This window comes from Melopsittacus undulatus, chromosome 8, assembly GCF_012275295.1.
Source record: "Melopsittacus undulatus isolate bMelUnd1 chromosome 8, bMelUnd1.mat.Z, whole genome shotgun sequence".
Taxonomy (NCBI): Eukaryota; Metazoa; Chordata; class Aves; order Psittaciformes; family Psittaculidae; genus Melopsittacus; species Melopsittacus undulatus.
In genome coordinates, this window is record NC_047534.1 from 3905239 (window position 1) to 3929220 (window position 23982).

General features: G+C 41.5%; 1 protein-coding gene across 2 annotated transcripts; it reads right to left on the reverse strand.

Moving 5' to 3' along the window:
- Positions 1 to 683: 683 nt before the first annotated feature.
- WIPI2 (WD repeat domain, phosphoinositide interacting 2) lies at positions 684 to 23115 on the reverse strand. Of its 2 annotated transcripts, none has more exons than XM_005145258.3 (12): positions 22880 to 23115; positions 14283 to 14365; positions 9716 to 9885; positions 8412 to 8508; positions 7731 to 7828; positions 7224 to 7316; positions 6357 to 6427; positions 5349 to 5456; positions 4475 to 4639; positions 3400 to 3507; positions 2178 to 2275; positions 684 to 1388 (listed from the first exon to the last, which is right to left on the reverse strand). In XM_005145258.3, exons 1-12 carry the CDS (start codon positions 22951 to 22953, stop codon positions 1276 to 1278), a joined length of 1278 nt encoding a protein of 425 aa, XP_005145315.1. In that variant the 5' UTR covers positions 22954 to 23115; the 3' UTR covers positions 684 to 1275. The 2 variants fall into 2 exon arrangements, with proteins under 2 accessions (XP_005145315.1, XP_005145314.1); XM_005145257.3 differs by having other exon boundaries at positions 2145 to 2275.
- Between the last annotated feature and the right edge of the window lie 867 nt (positions 23116 to 23982).

The following is a 23982-nucleotide window of genomic DNA, read 5'->3' on the forward strand; positions in this document are numbered from 1 at the left end:
GGCCAGGGTCAGGGCAGTGAAGGATTTATTCCAGAACTGCCAAAGAGACAACCAGTCCTTGGAGTGTATCACAAGAGATGCACTGATGAAAGGGGAGGAGAAAACCACAACAAAACACCAACCAAACCCCTGTTATCCAGCAGAACAGAACCCAGAGGAAAATTAATCCTTCAAAATCATTTATATTTACATCAGTATCTGGCAAAAGCCATCACAAACCTTCACTATTAGAGCAGTACCCTCAGCCCCAGACTGAAGAGAAGCAAGAACTGAGAGTGATGCCTTCCAACTGAAAACATTAAGGCTGTTCATAGAGTGGGGCTACCATATCTACAGGGGCTTCCCCCCAGCCTGACAGAATCCTTGCTTTGGATAAGGTAAAAAAAAGTATAAATCCCCCAAGGTTATTGCTACTCCACCAAGGAAACAAGACAATCTATGGGAGAGAAAGAAACAAAGCTTCCCTAAAGAACATCCCCACAAGCCTATCAGCCAGTATGGGCTACAGACACCAAAGCACTAGAGGTGTACAAACAAGAGTGTCTAGCAATTCCTCCTTCATTCTAGCCTTCTTCCTGCATCAACCACTTTTCTTCCCTGGAAAGGCACTTTCTATATTCTACATGCTTATGCAGGGAAACACTTCCAGTTTTCCATTGCAACAAACAGAACAGTCCCACGAATACACAACATTCAGAAGGAATTTTAATTAACAAAGTGGTCCAGGAAAGGGAAGGGAGAACCCCAAAAAACCAGGCCATTGCATTTGAAAGGTTGCATGTCAGTCACTAGGTATGCCTGCAAGCCCATGCACAGGAAACCATTTGGACCTTTGTCAGTGCAGAACTGAGTCTCAGCTTCCAGAACCACTTCTCTACTCCTTCCTTATATAAGCTAAATATTATATACATATATAAAAAAAATACAAACTTGAGTTTGTTATAAAGTGGCTTCTCTCTCTCCCCCTCCTATGCTTGCTTGGCACATGAACGCATGCAAAGCTAGTAGGCTCTGAGGGCTGCACAGACAGCAGGTTTTGGCAACAAAAAAAGAAACACAGCTAAAATAGATAAGCAAGATTAAAAGCCACTGAATTGAAAACCATATATTTTTCCAATTGTATAGAATTAGAACTACAGCTACGACTTAAAACAGTAAGAGTCTGTCATCCTCTCTCCCCGCTCATGTCAAAGTTCATAGCAGCATAACACGAGATTCCTCAAGAAACATCAAGCCAGTGTTCTCTGCTTCAGGAGTGAGTTCACAGGTCCAGGTTTAGTCTGTCCGAAGAATCATGGGGGGATGCTCACTGTCTTCATCCAATCTAAGTGAGTTGGTGTCATCTTCCAGGCAAGCTCCTCCCACAGCACCCAGGTCATCTGTATAGGCTGCAGAGAAAGGAACAAGTTGGGGGAATCAGCAGCACAAACTACAGCTTGGATCCAAAGTGAATGATTAGAGTTGGAGTACCAGACATGAGTTGTAACAGTTTGACTGCCACCCTATGTTTGCTTTAATCATGACTGTGCTTTCCCAAGCCAAAACTGGTTCATGATCAAAATTAAACTACCCTGTATGTGTGCAACATGTTTTTCTTACTCTCCACTCACGCATTACAGTTGCAACTGCAACTAACCTGAGTGCCATACAAAGATGGTAAAAGCTCCACTGAATTGGAGAGCTGCAATATTAACCAAGTTCTCATCCTCTGGATTTAACAAAGCAGCAAATAAGGCTAAGGGGTCACTGTTGCCATAAAGGAACAACACAAACACTTAATCTTTTCAAATAAAGAAGAATGGGGAAGGGGTCTGTGATTTAGATGCTTTGCACAAGGTCTGGGTGCAAAACTCCCATATGAAATAATCATGCTGGGGCATCTCAAGAACTATTTGGCAAGTACTGCAACTGTCACTATAGTAATCAACCACAGTCCAAACCAAAGTTCTACCCAGGAAGTAGCAAAGCTGACTGATCTATCTATAAGGGGCTACTGTACATCACGAGTGCTCTTTTCCTATTGCTCACCAATGCTCCACATCAGACATAGTTATGATGTGTTGAAGCAGACGAGCTCAGGCAGCCATCTAGATTGAAGCAATACACAGAGGTGCTCTCTGCCCCATTGCAAGCCTTCTCCTTACCATGCCTTGTGGGTGAGGAAGGCACATATGTACCTTTAGTCACAGCAGCACTGTATGTCTGTGCTACCAGCGGCCGGTCGTGGGATGCAGACTCTAGGATTTCGTTGGCTGGCTCCATGCTGCCATCAAGCCTACCAAGCAGAGAGAGGTTAGCTACAGAGGTGATCTGCTAGGGCATGATACAGCTTCAGCTGACAGCTACAGAAGAATCTCTCATTGGATGTGCAAAACCACTCACATACACACATGCAACAGGAGAAACCTGGTCTCCATTCCAGAGGCCTGTCAAGAAGGCATCTGACAACACTTCATATTTAACACTGAAGACTTATCAGTGACATGCTTGCCTCTGACATGGCATCAGGATCTCAATCCTAGTAGTGATGGTAGGGGTCAAAAAAGACTCAGAACTATAGGGTGTAATTAAAATAAAATAGCCCTTGTTCCAATCAGCAGTGTTATAGATTGCTACTTGATCTCTGTCCACAACAGAGATGGTTGCTTCATACACATACACTAGAAAACCCTCTGGTGAAGGTATTAGAGCATTTTACACATTAACTTGACAAAAGCTTCCCTCTATGAGACTTCATGTCATCTGTAAGGGAAACCAGAGATCATACCTTAAACTGCTTAGATAAATGTATGATTTTTGACCAACATTAGATTGACCAAAGCTGCAAACCTGAATTATCATCACGAGTTATTGGCTTTAATTCTACAATTGATCATGTAAGCAATCCAACTATATTACCCTACTATTTCCTGCCAAACCTTGTAAGAAATAGCTTCGTGTCATATTTTCCAGACATGTTCTACAGTATTGCTACAGAACAATAGCTGGCTGGCCCATATGCAAGGAGTTTTATAAGGTTAGCAGTAGAGAGATGATACAGATAATTTCTTAGGCCAGATTCCCCTCTGGGAAGTCACAGTAACATCTCCTTCTCATGTGTGTAACCACTTCATTTATTGATGAAGAGGATGGAATCAGTAGTTTCAAGTTCTTGTTTAAGTAACTCAACTCAAACTGCCAAGTAAGGGGAAACAGGATCACAGAGCTAACAGCGATTGATCCTTCAATGCAATCAGACAGTGTTAAGTTTCTGCTGGTAAAGTGGTGCTTAGTGTAGCAGACACTAGGAGTGAAGGCTCAGGGGGATTCTGAAGTTACTCATTCATGTCAGAGGTCTGGAAAGATTAAAGAAATTAGCTGTTCCAAGAACAGAACAGAACTCAGTTGATGTGAACTTACTTGTGCTGCTTCATTAGTGTGCACTCTCCCCCTTCTTGGGGGTCTAGGTTGTACATGTAGAGATAACCATCAGCAGCTCCCACCAATAAACGAGGGATCTTCTGGATTCTAGAAAGGTTCAAGGGAGAGCAACAGACAAGTAAGAACTTCAGAAAGCACACTCTGCTCCCCTCCCATGATTTTAAGTCATTATTTTCCACATTCTTGCTTCTAGACAGAGAAAACTGGTAACAGACAGAGCACCTAGGACAGAGCTGCACATAAGAGAGACATCACCACATTTTGGGGCTAACAGTACTCAAGCATCTTATAGAACCCAGTACAGCAGATTCAGAAGTTAGCATCCTGTTATCCAGCTTTGTGCAACTCCAGAGACAAATATTCCAATGGGAAGCATTTACTTATCTCAGAAATGTTATAAGGCTTAATCACTGCTTAAAGGGTGCTTTGAGCTCAGAGAAGCGAGAGCACAGCCATGAAGTTAATTTAGCATAAAAACAATAAAACCCCCCACAAAATAAGTTTACTACCACTCAGCTTATTGCTTCTGTAGCTGTGCCAAATAGGACCTGCCTTTGTTGAAGACAGAGTAAAGATTTAATTGAGTCCTCAAAATTAAGTTTAATGAGTGCTATGCTGTTTTAGAGATACGAATAATATGAACTTGCTTTCAAAGACTTCTTCAGTGGCTGGTCTGGATTGCCTGATTTCGCAATTCACTAACACGAGCCACAGCATCCACCCCCTCAGCACAAATGGAAGCAAATGCTGTAAGCCTATGGGTTTGTTCTCAACATTTTTCTTTCAATATTAAAAGACCTCTTTAAACAACACTTACAAATAGTCTAGTCTCATCCATATATTATGCCCTTTCCTCCTCCCATCACAGGGCTGTGAGGTGTTAGCTTCAACACACTGCTCTTAAACTGGAAGAGGTTTTGAAATGATTACAGGTGATCCATAGCTCCATGTACTACCCACTCTGCTGGTGATGAGGGTATGTTCTACAGCAGCAGCTCCTACACAACCAAGCACCCAGGAGGGTGGTGAATGCAGGCTCCATTTCTCTACTCACGTGGCAAGTGCACAGATGTTTTTGTGCCCACAGAACGGCAGGCGGACTGTAGCAAAGGCTCTACCCTGGTTGAACATTTCTGTTACTTGAGAGGGCAGATAGCTCGTGGAGGCCATCAACACTTTTCCAAAGTAACCCGTCCAGGTCGTAGGCTCTTCCTGAGGTCTACAAGTCAGAAGAAAAACTTTGTGTTCCCATGAAAGGTGTGTAAACACTATAAAACATCTCTGGTTTTGAGGCTACTAAGCAGCTATTTGTTTCTATTCAGAAATAATAAACACCCTTGAGAACTCTAATGCACTCCATTTATGCTACAGGGCACAATGTGTTCTACAATAACCTCAGCCTCTTATTTAAGCATGTTTGATTGTAAACTGACCCTTCTGCTTATAAAACTGCATTTCATAAGGGTCATTATACAAGAGCAAGATCTACTGGAAAGTGCTACACTTCAAGGTATTACTCACCTGTTTATTACTAAGCAAATCATTGTTTCCAACAACTTCCACAGAAACATAAGACAGACTGTCCTCTCATATCAAACAGGAACATTTTACAACCTGGTGCCTTTTAAAGCCCTATTAGCAGGTGGAGAGCATATGGATATCAGCAGAGGTGAAACACAAATGTAACCAAATAGTAGAACTGCTTCATATTCCTCTGCCAAGGAATAGCCAATTTCTCTTCAGCAGAAATTCTCTTCTGTTCACTGGGAGAACAGTACCACAGCTCAGCTACAGCTGCTAATGCGTGACTTCTTATGCCCTTGACTTTAGGGAAGCAATCAGAAGAAGTCTGTCCACAGTCATTGTGTTGTGTATAAGGCTGTTTATAGCTTTCTCCTTACAAAATCTAAGGCACCTCTGAAACTTACTTTTCTTTCACAGTCTCAAGTTTGAAGATATGCACTGTCTCTGTGTTACTGGATGCAGACAGAAACATGCCATCCATGCTGAAAGCCAGCGAACAGATGCTCACACACCTGCAGGGGGATGAAAAACAAAGTATTGTATCTTTGACACTCTAATACTCTACCACCTGGTGTAAGAAGAAAGCTAGTGTTTACTAACTCATGGGAACTGACTTAAATGAGACTATTACTTCCCTATTTTGGTAGGTAGGAGTCTTTCTGCACATTCACCACTAAGGTGCTTCATTATGTTCACAAAAGCCATACTGAGAGCTAGGAACTGCAGCTGTATGGTAGACTCACCTGCTGCTCTTCTCCTGTCAGTGATGGCAGGTGACTCACAATTAAGCCAAAGTATGTGGCTTAACAATTAAGCAGATTTCTCAGTCACCACTGCTTCACAAATAAGAAAAAAGAACATTTCCATAATAAGCATTTTGAATTCTCTGATACCTTCTTAAAGCACTTCAAGAGCCAGATCCCCATTAATGATGTTCTCTGATGTATATCAGGTATGGGGTCAATTAATAACAATATGAACCAAGTCTTACCTATGTATAAAGTACAGCAGAGCTACAAAGTTACTACCACCACAAATCATAGCACCATTTCACACTGGCTATCAAAGATCACAGGGATTTAGAAGAGAGTGAGATTATTAGATGTGCTACCTCCAATTGCTGTAAGAATACAATACAGCTTACAAAAGGTGATTCACTTTAAACAAGTTCCCTCACCAGTAAGTTTTTAAAAGACAGAGGGAGTACAGTTCTGAGAGGATTGTTTTGTGGAACAGTCAAGTCCAAAGGGGTGAAACTGGACGACATTCAAGCTGAAACTGTAATAAGTATACAGGCAAGGATGAATGAAAATTGAAATAGGCAAGAATCAGGATGTCAGCTCAGTTGCAGCACATACTGGAGGTCTACCACAAGGAATGAGCTCCAGATAATTAGCTCAGCTGAACTTTACCTCTTCACTCCCCTTCGGAATTCAAAGAGTTTCTGTCCTTCTGGAATGGAAAACACTCTAATTACTGTCCCCTGTAAAGAAAAAAAAACATATTTCATTTCAAGTTCATTCACAGTATATTAGCTCTAGTGAACAGGGTACAACTACAAGCAGCAAACCACTTTGCTGTTAACTTACTGCTGTTGATGCACACCACATCCTAGCATGAAATATTTATGGAGCTTGTTCGTAGGATGTGTTTGAAGATTAGAAAAACAACAAGAGGTGGGAGCTACCAATGTTGAGAACAAGCTATGCATCAAACAGCCCTTCTTATCATATTTGATCATGAGAATAACACCACTAGACAAGTACCACAAGTACAGTCATCTGGATGCCTTTGTGCCTTTATCAGGTGCAATCAGTTACACCTTTATATTCTAAGCCTATTACTCAGAGAGCAGAAGCTTCAGAGTTTCTAGTTTATACAATATAAATTGACAATTTCTCATTGTGTGCCAAAGACCAACAAGACATTTCTCTCTATTCTGACTTTAACTGTCTGTTTTCATTAGGAAGACAGCATCAAATCAAGACAACTGATTTCTAATAAGCATCTTGCACTGAAGGGAGAAAGAGAGGATTGTCCTGATTACTACCAGATTAAAATGTGTTTATTTAAATAGTGTTATTATCATCCAGCATTTCACAGCATGGAGAGTGTGTCAAATACCATTAACAGCTCTTAAGTAAGATCTGCCATTGTAACTCTAAGCCTTCTTTTATGGCACTTGTGGATGGAATTGTGCGTGGCTGAAACTCCTGAAAATGCTTCAAAGCAAATTTTGTTTTTATCACTGCTGACAAGCCAAGAAAAAGCCACTTTACCTTTTCTGATGCAGTGGCAAGTTTAGTACCACTCGCGTCAAATGCCAAAGCAGCCAAGGGACTATCATGAGCTGGGATCATATTAGCAGCTCTCTGCAGGAGTAAATCAATAAAAGATAACCTTAGTACAGCACAGGTTAAAAGCAGCTTGAGACTGCATATTTAATAGCATTCAAGGCAAATATGGGTCTCACTTTATGGAAAAGAGCTTCAGTGTTTGTTTTACTACCTGCTAAGTATATAGAAGCGTGTGCAGAGAGAGTACAGGCAGTAGAAGGATACTTAAAAGGCAATTCATATTTACTTTACCCATGTGCCCAATTCTACTCACCCTATCTAATATTAGTATCTATTTTCCTTGCCAATATTCTGTGAAGCTTCACTATAAGATGCACTGCAAACTGATGCAGGGGAACCTGAACATCTAGTAATTCCTCTTTGAGCAATGTAGTAATTTCCCCAAACTGCATCTTTAGAGGTAGAAACAGCATTCACAAAGATCCTTACCAGATTGATAGTATCAAAGACTTGTACTTCTCCAATTGTTGCACTTCCTGGATAGGCCAGGTAGCAGTTATCATTATTTATTGATAAAGCACACAATCCTAGAAGGGATGCAGGAACAGAATTAGAAAGGGGTAAATTCCAAGACTTAGACAGCAAAACTTCCTGGTTCTCCATTTGAATATTAGAAAGATAACTCAAGTTAACTTCACAAGGTATCAGAAGAATCAGAACAAGAATAAATCATCTCAGAGTCAACCTGCAACATAGTCAACTATTTATATAAAGCTTTAATTTATGTTAAAGTAGAAAAGGAAGCTACAACTGACTAAGCAGTAGAATTTCCCATGTCTGCCATGACTCCTAAAGCATTAGCTTGGCAAAGCCTTTAACTAAGCGTTAGCAACATCTAGTTTGTAGCTCTACTGCTTCTTTTTAACATTTTAACACATCCACTCTAGGAGACTAAAATACAGGGAGGATGCAGTTGAAGGCAGTCTGCTATTTGTTCTTAAAAGCCTCACCTGGATTAAATGGGTAGCCTTAAAGACAGCACTCATGTATTTAATTGTTACTTTTAATTGAAAGTGGAATTACCAATGCTACAGTTCCCTGTAGGGAACATCTGATGTTGACACATAATATACTGTTCAGAGTTACACTGGCTTCTAAGAACACACTTACCTGCAGGATTGGGAGGTGTCTCCCTGATTGTATGTAGTACCTTCATGTCTCGTATGTTGTGTATATAAAGAGACTCTTCCAGACATACTATCAGCCTCTAGACATGGGAAAGAGGATGAAATGCTGGTATTAAACTGGAGTTTTTATTACTTTATCAATCCTAAAAGAAAATGTACCAAAAAATGCAATAGGCACTTTCCAATAGAAAAAAAGTTATATCCACCTGATGGGAAGAAACAAGTCTGACACAAAACACACAAGATACACCTCTTGACAAGGCTTCAACAGTGCAATACTACACTTGGTCACTTGAACTGACCAGTGCACTTGACTTCCCTCAGCCACACTAGTGCAAATTGATTTAAGTGAAAATTATTTACTTTACTAGCTTAATACATTACTAGTTTAAGGCAGCAAGCCAGAAACCTTCATTTAAAGCTACTTAATTCTTATTCTGTACCTGCCTTTATGTATTTCCCTTCTTTCAAGAGGAAAATTCACATGTGAGAATAAAACCCCACACCAGATCTTTCTTAACCATTTACTGAGCCTATATCTTAATCATTTGTGAGGGGTTTTAAGTTCTTGAACATCTCATTTACGCTTCTGTAGACTACATCTGTATAACTAACAAGATGTTACTCATTTAATGCTACCTCACTAAGCTACCAAATTAGCCACTGTTTCCCTTATTTTAAACAGGAATCTCATCCTCCCACACCTGAATTTTGGGGCAGATATGGGTACTATGAAGATGTTCTCCTTGAGATGCCATTCTCCATTTTTGAACAAGCTGTTTGAAGACAGACATGTCTGTATGTGCAGACTAACGCATTACTGATGATTTAGTAATAATACAGCAAACTATGGTTCCTGGTACTGTACTCTAGAATTTCACTAGTTCAGTGATTTTATTTATGTTTAAATAATTCAGCACACTGTAAAGGCACAAGAAGTGAACACAGAACTTTAAATTCAGGCCTGAACCGAAACTGTTAGTATCACATTTAGGACACAGGATGATTCACATTGGGAGGGACCTCAGGAGGTCTCTAGCCCAACCTCCTACTCAATGCATGCCCAGCTTACTCAGGGCATTTTCCTGAGTAAATACACACACACAGAACCAAAACTACTTAAATATGAGCACCAAGATGCCATACAGAAGCTACAGTTGCAAAAGTGACAGTTAATATCAAACAGCAATTCTGCCACCAAAGCAAGGAACATCAATCAGCAGATGTGCCAGAATAAAAGCCACAAACCCCTTCCCATGTTTTCATCTAGTTAAAATTACTACTCACCTGTCTATTGAGTTTGACAGCCAAGATGGTGTTGGAGTAACTGTAGTTGCAAATCTCTGTCCCCTTCTTAAAGTGACAAACTTTGAGCTTGCGTGGAGCTTTAAGGCTAACTATGGCCACCAGACTACTGGAGAAGAGCCTCTCCACAATGCACACATCTTCTGTGTCAGCTGAGGAATCACAATAGTGAGAGGAAAACACAGGGAGATTTCAGGGAAGATGAGTTATGCACATCAATAGCAAATACTGCCTATGACAATACAGTCTAACACCACAGACATTCTACCACAGCAGCTCAGAGTTGAGATGGGGTGGAGGACTGGCTTATAAAGCAGAAGGTCTATAGTGAATGATGATTTACAAAGGTTTCCTTCCCCCCACCCCATGATTTCATGCCAGTTTATGCTTCAGAACAGAGCACCAACTGCTCCTACCCAAGATCCAACAGGAAAAAAGCCCAGACATACAAAAAAAGCTGTCAAATTCCTGTATTTTACAATCTTCTCTTACCTCTGCAGAAATCCAGGGAAGCAAAGGGGTTACTTGTGCTTCAGGGTATTTTTGGTGTGTGTGTGTTTTGTTTTTAAAGCTATACTTTACTTTACATTTTTGATGCGCCTCGGAGTTTCTACACACCTCTTGTCTTGTACACAAAGAAGCTGATAAACCCATTTGCTATAAGACTGCTTCAGCCTCTTACCAGCATTTTTACACAAACTACCTTTTACCAGACAGTCCCTAAAAGCAATTTATGCAAAAGGAATCACCCAAGCCCAGCGTGTCTGCATAGCCAAAAAACAGCATTACTTTTGTCAAGCGTTCTACTATGGGGCATTGGAGGCAAAGTGGAGAAGACAGCATGAGAGAGGGGAGTCCAGGATTTCTGGCAAAGCAACACTTTTAAAGCATTCAATTATAGTACAGTATTGGATTATAGTACAGTAGAGTCCATGTCCCACCACCAGTCACTCTGGCATGTGCATTTCCCCTCCCATCCCCTGAAGCTCCTCTCCAAAAGCCCCAAGGACATAGTGGACATAGTCTTCACAGCAGGAGAAAGCTGAAGAGAGCATTACCAGTCTCTGCAGCACTCTCACCTACTGGCTATACCTACCCCTCCATTACAGAACTGAATCAAGACAAATGACTTGAGCCTTTGGCCTTGATCCATCAAAACAACCAAGTTTGTCTAAATCAGTATCTGGATTAGCTCAAGCTTAACACGCTCCAAACCATAAAACTACCATAAAAAAACCTAGCAAGCTTATTTCTGAAGGCTCCTGTTTTGGCCAAGAGACACATTAAATAATTAGTTGGCACTGTTCTCATCACCAGTGACAGAAATTCCCTGAAGAAAGTCTTGTCCAGCATTCTCAGTGCATGACAAAGTCACTGCTGTGTGACATATCTGCTTTGAAAGTGGCTTTTTCTGGGCAGTTATTTCAAGAAGAACAGAAAATATTTAATGCTCTATGTTCTTTTGAGAGAGAGAAATAGTCTCCTTATGGAAAAAGAGCAGGCTTATACTAAGCATTTGCAGCATTCTATGCTGCATAATTGACTTTTATCTAAATCTCCTATTTAATATGGTACTTTTCCAGAGGAGACAAAACAGCTTACTGAGGCTTTGAAAATTCAATTTCCTCATCCAACAGGGATAATGCATTTTAGCAATGACTTTGTTTTCAAGGAACTGTTTTCCATTTTGCTGATGCCACACACAACACATGAATAACAGAAATCTGCTTCAATTAGCTGACTTTCAAACAGAGAGATCCATGTTCTTTGAATCAGACCAGTAACACAGAAGATTCTCAGACGCTTTACAGTATAGGTTATCTTTCCATGGAAGCCTGGAGTCCTTCATAATGAAGGCATCTGTTGTAAAGAGTTAGAAGAGCAGCACACAGACACCAAGAAACCACAGTCTGACTGCTCCCTGCTGCTGGGTGAGCACAGCTCCTTACCTATTCAGGAGAAACTGTGTGTTAAGACACAGCTTCTGTGCCTTATTACTCTCCCAGACGCGAAAACTGGTATTTCAGAAGAGGAATAGCAGCAAATTCAGATGGAAAAGCGCCGTCCTACACTGCACTGATGGGAAGTGTAGGCAGCAGGGAAGGCACACAGGGAAGAGCACTGTCAAGAACTACACAGTCACAGAGATAAGAAAACACTTTCAACAAGGAAAATGCTTAAAGAGGTATAGAATACCCTCCACTCTCACAACTATAATATAGATAGTTACCTTGAGAGAAAGGCTTAGTGAAGAGTTTTTAATTTAAATTAACTTAAAATACAGGGTGCACCTCTGTTATGTTGTGTTCCCTAACAGGAAGAAGTGATAAAAATCTGTCTACAACTGCCAAGTCATGTATGCTCCCTCACAAGCAACCATTCGAGTACCGCACATCCCACCTTCAGTTGACCTGAAGTAATCATATATTCAGAAACTCTAGTTAAGTCCTACAGCAATGCTGCTAGTCACAGGGGTTTCTCTATTTGCATTTTCTCCTTTACGCTACACAACTGAGCCTTGCCAGAAACTCCAATTCAAAATACAGTAAGAACAAAAAGAACTGCAGAACAATGTCAGTATCAGCAGTAAGGGAAAAACAAGCAAATACATAACAAGATTAAGGTATCATAAATACAAGCATGTAGCATCACAGACCAGAGCTGGTTAGAACCAGCCAGATTATGATCAGCTGTGCTTTCATTCCATTTTTAACTCCGGAACATGAAGCACATTATCAGCATGTATTAAGCCTTAAACCACCCTCCAATCTAATACTTATTTTCCCAGGGGGATCAAGACCAAGCACAGAGTTAGATGATTTTGTACAGAGTCACAGTAGAAGTCAGTGATGGGAGCAAAGAAACCTCCCAGCCTTTCCAGTTGACCTCTCAAGCACAAGAGAGCTGGGGAGTATTCTGTAGTACACCTACATGAGAACTTGCAGATCATTCTTACAGAAGAAAAGGAGGAAACCTTAAAAGTGCTCACTCAAATCAATGCAAAGTCTTAAACTGAGAGGAGGTGGCACATGTCTGGGAGGCCTCAAAGATACCTTTTCTTGCAAAAGAGGTACCAACAGACAGGAAGCCCTCTGTGGTTTGCAAACCCAAGGCTGAAAATCATTTAACTGCATACAAAACCAAATATGAAGGTCTCAAATATTTAGATTTGCTGCAGATACTGCATCTCCCATGAGCAAAGTTTGCCTTACACAGTTCAAACTGTCAAATTTCCTGCTAAATGTTAGCTCACACTATGCTCTGTATTTACAGACTTAACGCTCATGGAAGAAACTTCACAATATTCATGAGGTTAAACCAACACAGGCATCCCAGAAGAGTCTGAAGACTGGAACCAGCCAGTCTAAACACCAATCCCAGCTGCTTTATCAGTTCGTGTCAAGGTTTTCTGAGCAAGATCCAACATGTATTTTTAATTTCAAGGACTACCTAGAGGCAGCAATCCCACACAGTTCAGTCCAGTCTCTTTCAATATGTTTAGTCAGTGTCTCATGCAACAGGAGTCATCTTCACTGGGTCCCGTGAGGTGGTATCAGTCGAGATACTGTAAGTGCCTCACATACTACAGAGGTCAGGTACCAACTCAACGGCATAAAATGGAATTCAAGCCACCCATTAACCAGTACAACCAGACCATGACTCAAACAGGCAAAGGTAGCTGCAACAGAGCTTAACCTGACCACGGGTGCCTAATTTGAACCTCGCAATTACTTCTCTCCATTGACTGTATACAGAATGGGGCTGTCACCACAGGTAATAGGTGATCTGAATCATACACCATTTTCAAACTTAAGATGCCACAGGGTCAGGTCACTTAGGGAACAGAGGCACACCAGGATCCAACCATAAGTGCTGACATCATAGCTATTGGTACCATCTGTTCACACAGAGTTTACACATAGCATTCATAGTCTACTTCTTAGCACCTCAAAAAAGGGAAGTCTGAAGTCCTGGCAAAACAGGGGATACCACTTCCCCTCTCCCCAAGCTTCCCTCTGTTTCACCTCATATCCTACTCAACTGTGATGAATACTGAGAAGTTATGGGAATTTGGATTATTCACCTTTTTGGACAAGTAAATCTGCAACTATAATGTTAAAAAGTATTTGTCTAACAGAAAATAATAGGATTAAGGATAATCAAGGCTTTGTTTGCTTATGTGATGAAAGTGTATTAGCGGTTGCCTGCCCTAATAGCCAATATAAAGACCCAAAAGACACACTTCTCGCACAAGTATTTTAAATGCCACACTGCTATATAACCTGGCTATGGGACACAGCATGAGAAAAGCAAAGAGCTCACCTCATAGCTAATATCAAATTTGATAACATACCAGCTACATTTAAATACAGAACACTGAGACATGGTTTTACCCTGCCAGCATTCAATTGTTTTGTGTGGTATTTCATCACACACTTAAAGGTTCCTTTTATGTCAAACAACCTGTGAAAAAATGAAAGGTGTCTTATTCTTCCCAAATTAAGCCAATTGAGGGGATAAAAAGAGAAAAAGAAAACAAGATACTCACTGCATTCATAGATCTGCTCTAATTTGTCCACAGAAGAAAGGGAGAAGAATTTGTAGCCTGATTTACTGCCAACTGCAAGGGATCTGGAAAAGAAACAAGCCAGTCAGAAACATCAATTAAATCAGCTGTGATTACCCTTGGACAGATCCTTACCCTATTCTAAAACTCCACTTGGGTTAGTTCAGCAAGCAAAGCAATAAAAAGCTTGACCAAAAAAAAGCATCGAAAGACACAAGCAGCTTCCTCAGCTCTGAAAATACCCAGCAGCCTCAGAATTACCCCCGGTGTGGAATCCTGCTTCATATTTAATGAAATGAGAGTTCACAGCTTAACATAAGCCTACTGCCCAATTCATACCAGTGACTTCTCCATACAACCTAAAAGCTTTAGTGTGGAGGAAAGATGATGACTTGAATAATGTAATGCAAACCCATTACATCATTGGCTCATCATTAGAGGTGACCTCAAAGACCTTTTACACTGGGGCTGTCTGGGAATTTTTGCTCCTTACACTGCAATCTGCCCCAAGCACCCCAAAAAGAGCTTTCATATTAAAAATAATAATAATAAAAAGGAATTAGAGACTGCCAACTTTAATTTTCTCTGGTTTTATTTGATGATCCTCTAGCACCTCCAAAGCACACTGGCAGGTCTCAGCCTTACAAATACTTATGCTGAATCTTTGATCAGAGGCACCCTCTTAAAAAAAGCTATTCACTGACGTTAAACAGATTTTAACAATAGCAGAACATTCAAAACCTGACTACAAACCCTTCTTTCCTCCATTACTCATTTTTCACACTTAGCTCACAGACTATTTAATTGCTTTTCCAGTCAGAGTCAAAGACAGGTCTTCAATTTTATGCTAGGCAAACCTTTAGGCTTGTCTTGCAGGTCTTTACACATCAAGGCAGCAGACAATGTCACATTCTTATTTTCCTCCCCCCATGCAGAGGATGATTTTTACGCCACAGAAAACGAAAATTAACAGTCAATACACTTGTGCAGAAGTGTATTACTATGCTTATAGCTCATATATTTCTTCCTGCCAGGATACATGGAGTAAAACTAATTAAATCCCGATAAATGTGCTTTGATCTGGCAAGCTATGGCAAGTCATTCACTACAAGGCTCAAACCCAACCCTGCCAAAATGCCCTTCTGAACTCAGCAAGATGATTCTCTACTTCAGATGCACTGACAATTACTCCTGCATTTAGAACATAATACAGATTCCTAGTGTTCTTTCTGTATTTTCCTCTCATGGCTCCAAAGTGAGCCCTTTTTAAATTTCTGTGTACCTAGAAGATTAAAAATTGTTCTTCACATGGCCTTCCCTCTGAAATAAAGATCCCAAGCTACAAAATCACCCTCTCTATGATGCTATGACCTTCTCTTCTAGACAAAAAATACAACCGGCACAGTCTGGCTAAGACATTGTATTTGGGAAGGTTTAAAACTTCAAATTACAATATGCAACATCCAGGCAAGAGAAGAAAACCTCAGATTCAATAACCAAGATATTAAAGTGTATTGGGCTTAGAGACAGAGAAGCATCTATAAAACGAGATTTCATTGCTGCTCCTCTAAGTCACCTTTGGAATACTGAACTTCACTTTTCTTCAGACAAATCTGGTACATTCAGCAGATTCTATCTGATGAGTTGCCAAAGATGCTTCAGTGTTTTTCCTCATCTACTTCTGTACAGCTCAATGGAAAACCAAATTCTGTATAAAGTGATGAAACTGAAAAAACCTTTTCCAAGATCATCTGCTGCTTCCCTCAAAAGAAAGTTTAACAAAGAATGGCATTAAAACTGTCACTTCACAAAGGTAAACAAGCACTCAACCAGGTTAAAAATAAATGGGAGTCACAAGACTCTTTGCAATATAAATGATCTACAAAAGACATGGGATGATTTCCTCACTGAGAATGCCACGCAGCAGCTCTGCCTGCAAGTGTATTACTAGGCAGAATTGAATCCTATGTTGTACTTACAGCTTTAAACACAGCAATATTGCTGTATCACTGTTTTCCTGACAGCATCATTGAAACCAGTGAGGAAAGCCCTGTTTTCTTGTCTTTACTGACTACCTACAGCTCATTTAAATATGCTTTAGACACTGGTGAAAATGAGCTGCATACATGCTAAAATTATTAGCCTGAGTAGAAGCCAAAAAAAAAGAAGCACAGAATGGACCTTTCCAGCCATCTCAACTGCTTTTTGTTATTTCTTTCGGGATCAAGGTGATAAAGTCTCAAATCATTTTTTGCACAGAGCAGCTCAAGTCACTATAATCAAACCATTGCAGTATACAAGCATAACTGCAAAACAATCCATTTTTCTTCTAGAACAGTATCCTTGGTCTTGGAGGGCTTTACTTCTACGTACTCTCATATTACTTCTTATGAAACTACTGGAAAAAGGCTTTTTATATGTAATAGGAGAACTCAGTAGGCTGAGTTGGACCAGCACAACCATAGCAATTTAAATCCCTCATCTTCCCCCACACTGATATTACACTTAAGCCTTTAAGATGCCTGATAGCTATTGAAATGACCAAAGCCACAAAACAAGTATCTAGCCAAAATTACCTCACCTCTAAAAAAATGCATAACCATATGGAGGAAGAAATATCATCAATAGGCCATTCACTTATTGCTCAAACAGATAGGGACCAACAGAAAGCTACTGTGGTTTATCAGAAGCTCCTTTTACAATGCGAGTGTTATGTTCTGTTACCATCAATTTTCAGCAGCTGATGAGAGACTGAAATAGAACATAAAGTATTAAAACTTTCACCTTTTTTCTATGCTACACACAGGTGGGTTTTTAGCTCTGTTACGTGGAACCTCTATTACACACCTCAGATTGCAGACTTTGAGTTACTGCATCATCAACGTTGTCTGCTCAGTACAAAATGACCAAGACGGCTGTGATTTATGCAACTGTGTTCACCCCCTTCTTTCAAAGCTAATACTGTAGCCCAATCCAAGGCTACTTAAATCTTGAGAGCATTTTCAAGAGTGGCTATCATAAATAATTAAAACTAACCTCATCAAGCAAACGGTAGTATGAGACAGTTCACACACTTGATTCAGGATGCTGACATTCACTGTAAGTGCACTCACCTAGAGTGGGAAATCTGCTGGTTCAATCTCTGGCTCTTTAGAAACAAGTTTTTTCAGATGGGCTAGAATCATAAAGGTTTTTCTTTTACTTCTTTAATATACATACAGAAGGAAGAAAACCAGTTTTTCCCTTTCTGCACCACAAGACAAACTATTACTCAGAAATATTCTACGTCAATCAGGAAGATCCTACTAAGGACATCTCTTATAGATCAAAAATCAATTGCAGCTGCAGTATAAACAGAAGCCATTCCTATTTTAAATAACTGGTTAATTAAACCTACCTTCATTATGATACAGTCTCATTAAATCAATGCTCCATTTCAAAACCAATGTAAATTTCCAAAGGCAAAACTTTTTGCAAACAAAGGCTTATGATGAGGGGTGGTATAATAAAAGAAATCAATGAAATGACATATGAATTACTAAGGAAACTTTGCTTTATTTCCCCCTCCCAAATGCCTGCCAAAAGCAAAGGTGTAACATCTCACAGACATGTTTTAATCAAAAGGTCAAGAACATCGTTATTTTGGGCAAGATCTAGACACAAAAAACCCCTCATGTTCAACAGATTTGTTAGCAACACTCTGACAACCCACAGGAGACTTTCCTGTTTTAAAAGAAAAGCAACACAAACTGAACTCTGCTGCAGCAAAAGGAGACCACGCTTGCTCCTCACTTAACATGCAGCAATAGGCTGGGACAACAAAGGTCATAATCCAAGAAATATTAGTACTCTCAGGCTAAACTTCCATCTAAATAGTTGCCTGCTGAGGAACAGTTCCTCTAGCAAGCCCACCTCAGCTGCTATGTCCACTGCAACACCAGCGAGTGCATGGCATACGATTCATTCTCTCTGCTATCCTTCCTAAACACAACAGCTACGCCATCTCTCTTCCTTTTTGTGTGTCCAGCTTTAAAGCCTGCAAGCTCCCATGTCCTCAAGGATCATGGGTAACACTTGAACCTAGAAACAAAGTGAGAGGAGTGAATACTCAGCAGCTAACCCTTGTTCATTTCACCCCAAGCAGTTTACTAGTGGTACAAACATCACATAGTAAGGGAACTAGAACTTCTGCAACATGAAGCATGCTATACAACTTCAAAGCTGTAAGCATTTGCTCAGAACACAGAACAAAACTGATTTACTTGGAAAAAAATTAGGTAGAATTAGATCAGAAAGAATGTATATGGACTGATACCTGTCAGACATAACTCCATACATAAACAAAAGCAGAGACTAAAGGCAACCTTGCAAATAAGGCATACACCAGTGTTTCACTGCAAGTCCAAATGCAAAGCTCCCTTTTGTCCTTTCATCAGGAATCTGTTTTCAAAACTACAGCAATTACTTTCTTTCCATGTGCAGTCACACGATTGCTTATTAGTCTCTTGACTTGCATTATTTCACAAGCAGGTTTTAGGGTTTTCTGCAAACTGAATCTGAACACCATACAAATTAAGGTTTTCCAGAGGCTTTTCTCTGGGAATATTTGTGTAACAACTTAGAGACTGAAAGTTTAACCTATTTTATAGACATACACAAGCTTTGAGATCTTGAAGTTATCCTTAACAGAAGTTACAAGCTTCTATTACATTACTTATTTTCCTTATGGGTTTTAGAGCTTGCAGGAGTTGAAGGCGAGTTTGTTTTTCAATAAATGTATCTGTGCTCAGTTCCCCCAGACGCAATACAAAGAGCACTCAGGCTTAAGCTGTACTTGTTACCAAGCATCTATTGTTAAAGACTTCCAACTGCTAAAACACTGAGATCACCCACAACCTTCCACTGCACGGTTTTGCTGACACTCAAATTCAGATCAGTTACTTCACTTTCATCTGCAAGCTGAAGCTTCTTCCAGACAGTGCCAGTCACAACGAGTTGTGCAATGATTGATTCACTGGGGAAAAGGGCCAGGACCAAACCAAGCACATTAACATCCTCTGAAAATGACCTTCTCTATGTTTTTACTTAATGAAAACATATCATATCAAAGAGAAGCCACAAACCAACTGCTTCTGCTGTGTTATAGGTGGAGTGTTTTCAGGCAGAGTTCCAGTTCCAGCCAATAATTCAAAGCTCCCATGTAAATAAAGCTTAAGGCAATATGGAATAAAGAAGCAAGACAGTACTTGCAACAATGTAGATACTATTTCCAAGAGACAATGTCACTACATAAAGCATCCATGAATGAATATTAATAAGGAAAAGTTAAGTCTGGGAAAAACAAAACAGCTAAAAACTAGGGGAACAGCAACAGCAACTCTTATGTTGACAACATTCTTCTCACTACCACCAATCCAATTTCCCAAGACTAAAAGCCACCATGAAGCTCATGTCCTTCCTACAAGAGACAATTAATTACCAAGCCTTCATAAACCCAAGGACATATTAGCTCAATACCTATTTTTACCAGCAACAAGTACAAGCCCATTGGCACTGCTGCCTAGGTAAGCAAGACACACTTGAGCCTGAGTGTAACCAGCACCTTGTTAAGTTGAAGGTAAAAGCTTTAAGGGCAATAACAACAATGCACCCGGGTCATTTGTTTTTCAGTTTTGTCTGTCAGCAATTCCTCTAATTACTGAAGCACACCTTAAAGCATGGTGTGAGCTCTACTGGCTGAGCAAACATAAACAAAGCTTGTCTTTCATATACTGGCTGAAAGAATATGCATGTGTTTACCTTGCTTGCCTGGAGAAAGACTTGTTACTTGTAATTTAAGGTGAAAATAAGTAACCTTTCTGAGACCTAGCATGGAAAGTAATTCATTCCTGGTAAGTTCTCTGCAGCTCTTGTCACTTGGTGTATCTTCTAGATATATACACTAATAAACAAGGAGTCCACTTCTTGCTTCTCTATTCAAACAAAAAACTAAGAGAGATCATGGGGTGTGGGGGGGGAATAAACTTCAGTTTAAAGAACTTACACAGTCACCAAGTTCTACACAGTTTAAGAACTACAATGCAATGTGGTTATTCGGGTCACTTACCACATCAGACAAGTGTTTGAGTAAGAAGCTGCTCACTAAGATGTCTGCAAGACTTGTTTTATTCTTACTACTTTCCTTACAGAGATTTCTTTGAGACACTATTAGAAAGAAAGGATACTTATTTGACACCAGCCAGCAAGTTCATTTGTCTCAAAGTAGCCTTTTAAATTATTCTCCTGATTTTGAGACAAAAATATGGACAGGAACCTTTTTATATTTATGACATTTCTATGATGGGAATCTGAAAATGCAAAAGTATTCAAAAGTGACACAAAAGACCTACTATCCCAAGGCTTTGAACTGCAAAGATATATATATGGGCCAGGTCTGGATCACATAAAGAGACAGCACCAAAATTCTTATCAGCTAATCACTAAGTTATTTACATATACAAATAATATTTAATAAGATCTACCTGCACAATGGACATGCGAATGCTGAATAAATAAAATAATCAGCCATAGCACAGAAATCGAAGAATACTCTTGGATATTTACAAAAATGAAATGGAAAAAGTAACATACGAAGTTGAGGAAAGAACTCATCTAGTTGTTCCTTTCCCCCTCCCATAAACTTAAAAAGGCATCACACTTGTCCTTGAGGAAGGATTTCAAGCAGTACAAGCCAGAGCTTATACAAATAAACTTACTACATCTACTTTCTTTTTACTTTTGTCTTGGGTTTATTCTCAAGTCAAGCCTGCAACTCTCTTGCTCTATAGAAGTCCTTGGGGTTCTCTTGTCACAACTCAGTGATCTTGAAATATACACAGCTCTTCACAAAGCTAAGGTGCAACTGAAAATAGGCAACTGCTTTAAAGAAGGAGAAATACTAAAACTTTCAGATCACAGTGCTGGACAGCACATTTGAACTTCAAAACCTCATATAATGACCTTCATGAACTGCAAAAGAAAGGTGACAGATTTCCTCGTTGTTATGACTTGTTTTAGCTAGTAACAGGTAAAAAATGGATGGTATCTAAGCAAAACATGGACTTGTTTTATATGCACAATGGCAGAGTGACCTCTATATGGTACTTGATGAAAAAAACCTGAAAAGTAGTTGCAGAAGTCTGTGGCTAGAATCAATATATGGATAATGATTTACTTACAAACACACAGAAGACTACTGCTAACCCCCATCCTTTATCATAAGTTATTTACTGTTAAAGTGTCTTGTCTCAAGTCTATCCACCTTCACTTGTTCATCTCTTCACCTCAACAAAACCTACAAAAGCAAACAGATTATTTCCTTCTGTGATGTGACCTGCCTCCTTGATCTTCGCAGTCACCACAAATAACCTCCTCACCTTCACAATCCCCATATAACACAGTACATCCTGAAGACAGTCAAGAGATCTCTCTTGTGAGGACAAGATATCATTTCTCGTAAAGCCAGTAAGTTGTTAAAAGAAAAAGCCATCACCACACGTGTGGATCATGCTGTGATGCCAACCTGAGATCATTTCCTCTTACTCACTTCCTAAAACAAAACTCCTCCTTTCTCAAGTACAAGTTCTTTCAGTTATTGGCCCCCAGTTTCATCTCTTAGGTATTTAAGATGGTCAAATCCTTCTTTAAAGGATCTTCAGGGCTCCAGTTCCAACTATAAGTGATTTCTTGAACTGAAAAACAATGAGTTTTAATACCCCATTTAAAATTTATGTGCTAATTAAGCTAAATAGGCTGCTACAGTTAAATGACTTTCAAGATGTGCAGCATGAATGATCTGACTATTTCTAGAGCTGAAACATAAACAAGTGCAATTTCAAGGACCATATGAGAAGGGCTTCTTTTTCAAAGCCAAAACAAACACAGGCTCATGAAAACACCTTTAAACCTACTGCATCCCTGGCAGTGTTCAAGGCCAGGCTGGATGGGGCTTGGAGCAACTTAGTGTAGTGGAAGGTGTCCCTGCCCATGGGACAGGGTTGGGACTGGATGAGCTTTACGGTCCCTTCAACCCAAACCATGCTATGATTCTATACTGCTTCAACACAGACAACAGGGGGAAATAAAATAAGCTGTATGAAAAGACAGCTATAATGAGCCTTTAGGTGACATCTCTGCACCTCTTGGAAGACTTGGGTCTTAATGCTTAGGTCCTCCTAAAAGCTTGGCCACCATCAAGAAGGAGAATCAGCCCTTCCCCAAAGCAACAGCGAGCACTGCCTCACACGCACAAGAAAGAAGACCTCCCCAGGGCACCACCCGGGGCTGCGGAAAAGGCAGTAAGCTCAGGCAGCCCATTACCCCTCTGCGAGCGCGGCCTCACACCCCTCAGCTCCACACACATGGACGGGGCGGACCGCTGCCTCCCTCCTCGCTACAGCAGCACCCGCTATGTGGCAGCCACGGCACAGGCTGCTGGAAGGGGAACCCCACCACGACCCCTCCACCTCAGCATCCCCGGGGCTCCCCCTCAGGGCCCGGTTCCGCTCCCTCCACCTCAGGCCCGGGCGCCGCCCCCTTACGTGTTGTCCTGGTTGAAGTTGGCGAACAGCAGATGGCCGCTGCCGGCGTCGCCGCTCTGGCTGGCCAAGTTCATGGCGAGCCGGCCCTCGCCACCCCCGTCCGGCGGGGGGGGATGGCCTCCACCGGGCAGCGAACCCTCAGCCCCGGCCCCCGCGGCGGACCCGCGGCCTCTTCATCCCCGCCGGCCCCTTGTTTACGCTGCGGGCAGGCGGGCGAAGCGGCCCCTGCGCATGTGCAGTCCCGCCCCGCCGGCCCCAGCCGGCCACCGTACTGCCGCCCGGCGGTGGTGGGAGGGGACGCGCATGCGCTCGGGTGGTGGCGCGCAACTTGGTTGGGAGCAGTGGGGGGGGGGAAAAGGGAGGAGCGTGGTTCTGAAGCTAAGCAGGGCCTGGAGGGGTCGGAGGTTGGATGGGAGACCTTCTGTCGGATCCCAACACAGGCTTGGCCCCGCTGTCCACACCCGGGACCGCCGCGGCAGTATCGCGGACCCTCCGCGGTCAAACAGCACGGTTCCCCGCTGCCGGTGCCTCTGCAGTGCTGCTCCGTGCCACCGGAGGTCCCCAGGGCGCAGCAGACGGGGCGATGGGCTCTGCTCCTGTACGCTGCGGAGGGCAGTGGCTTTGTGCTCTGGGGTGAAGATGCTCTTGGGGGTCCCCCAGCTTGCAGGACAGGGCAGGAGACCGTGTTAGAGCGAGGGGAGTCACGGGGTGACAGATACAGCGAGCAGCTAGTCAAGAGAGAATATCAATTACAGGCAAAGTAAGGCGACTGAACAGGGAATGTCTGGAAAATGGAACAAAATCAAGGACTTGGCCCTGAACAGTTATCCCAGCCCTGCTGGGAGCGCCGGGTTCAGGAGTGATGGAGCCATCTCCCCCCGATGTATAAGGGACTCTCCTGGCTCCCCCACACTGCTGGCAAAGGAGCTCCTCCAAATGGTTTAAACCCAAGTGGCGCTGCCCCAGCTCCCTGCTGCCCTATGTCCATTCTGCCATGGTCACCCCCGAGCCGGTCCTGCCCCCCATGTTGCTCACCTCTGCCTCCACTACAGCTGCTACCAAGCCACCCATGTGCCCTGTGGAAATGCAGTTACACTGTGTCC

Bases quoted from the DNA above. Each gene is read 5' to 3' on its own strand.
- WIPI2 (XM_005145257.3), bottom strand. From the start codon at position 22,953: ATGAACTTGGCCAGCCAGAGCGGCGACGCCGGCAGCGGCCATCTGCTG. The intron at 8,509-9,715 runs GTGAGTAGTAAT...TCCCATGTCTAG, and splicing joins CTGTCAAACTCAATAGACAG to AGGCTGATAGTATGTCTGGA. The intron at 7,317-7,730 runs GTAAGGATCTTT...TTACTCCTGCAG, and splicing joins TCTTTGATACTATCAATCTG to AGAGCTGCTAATATGATCCC.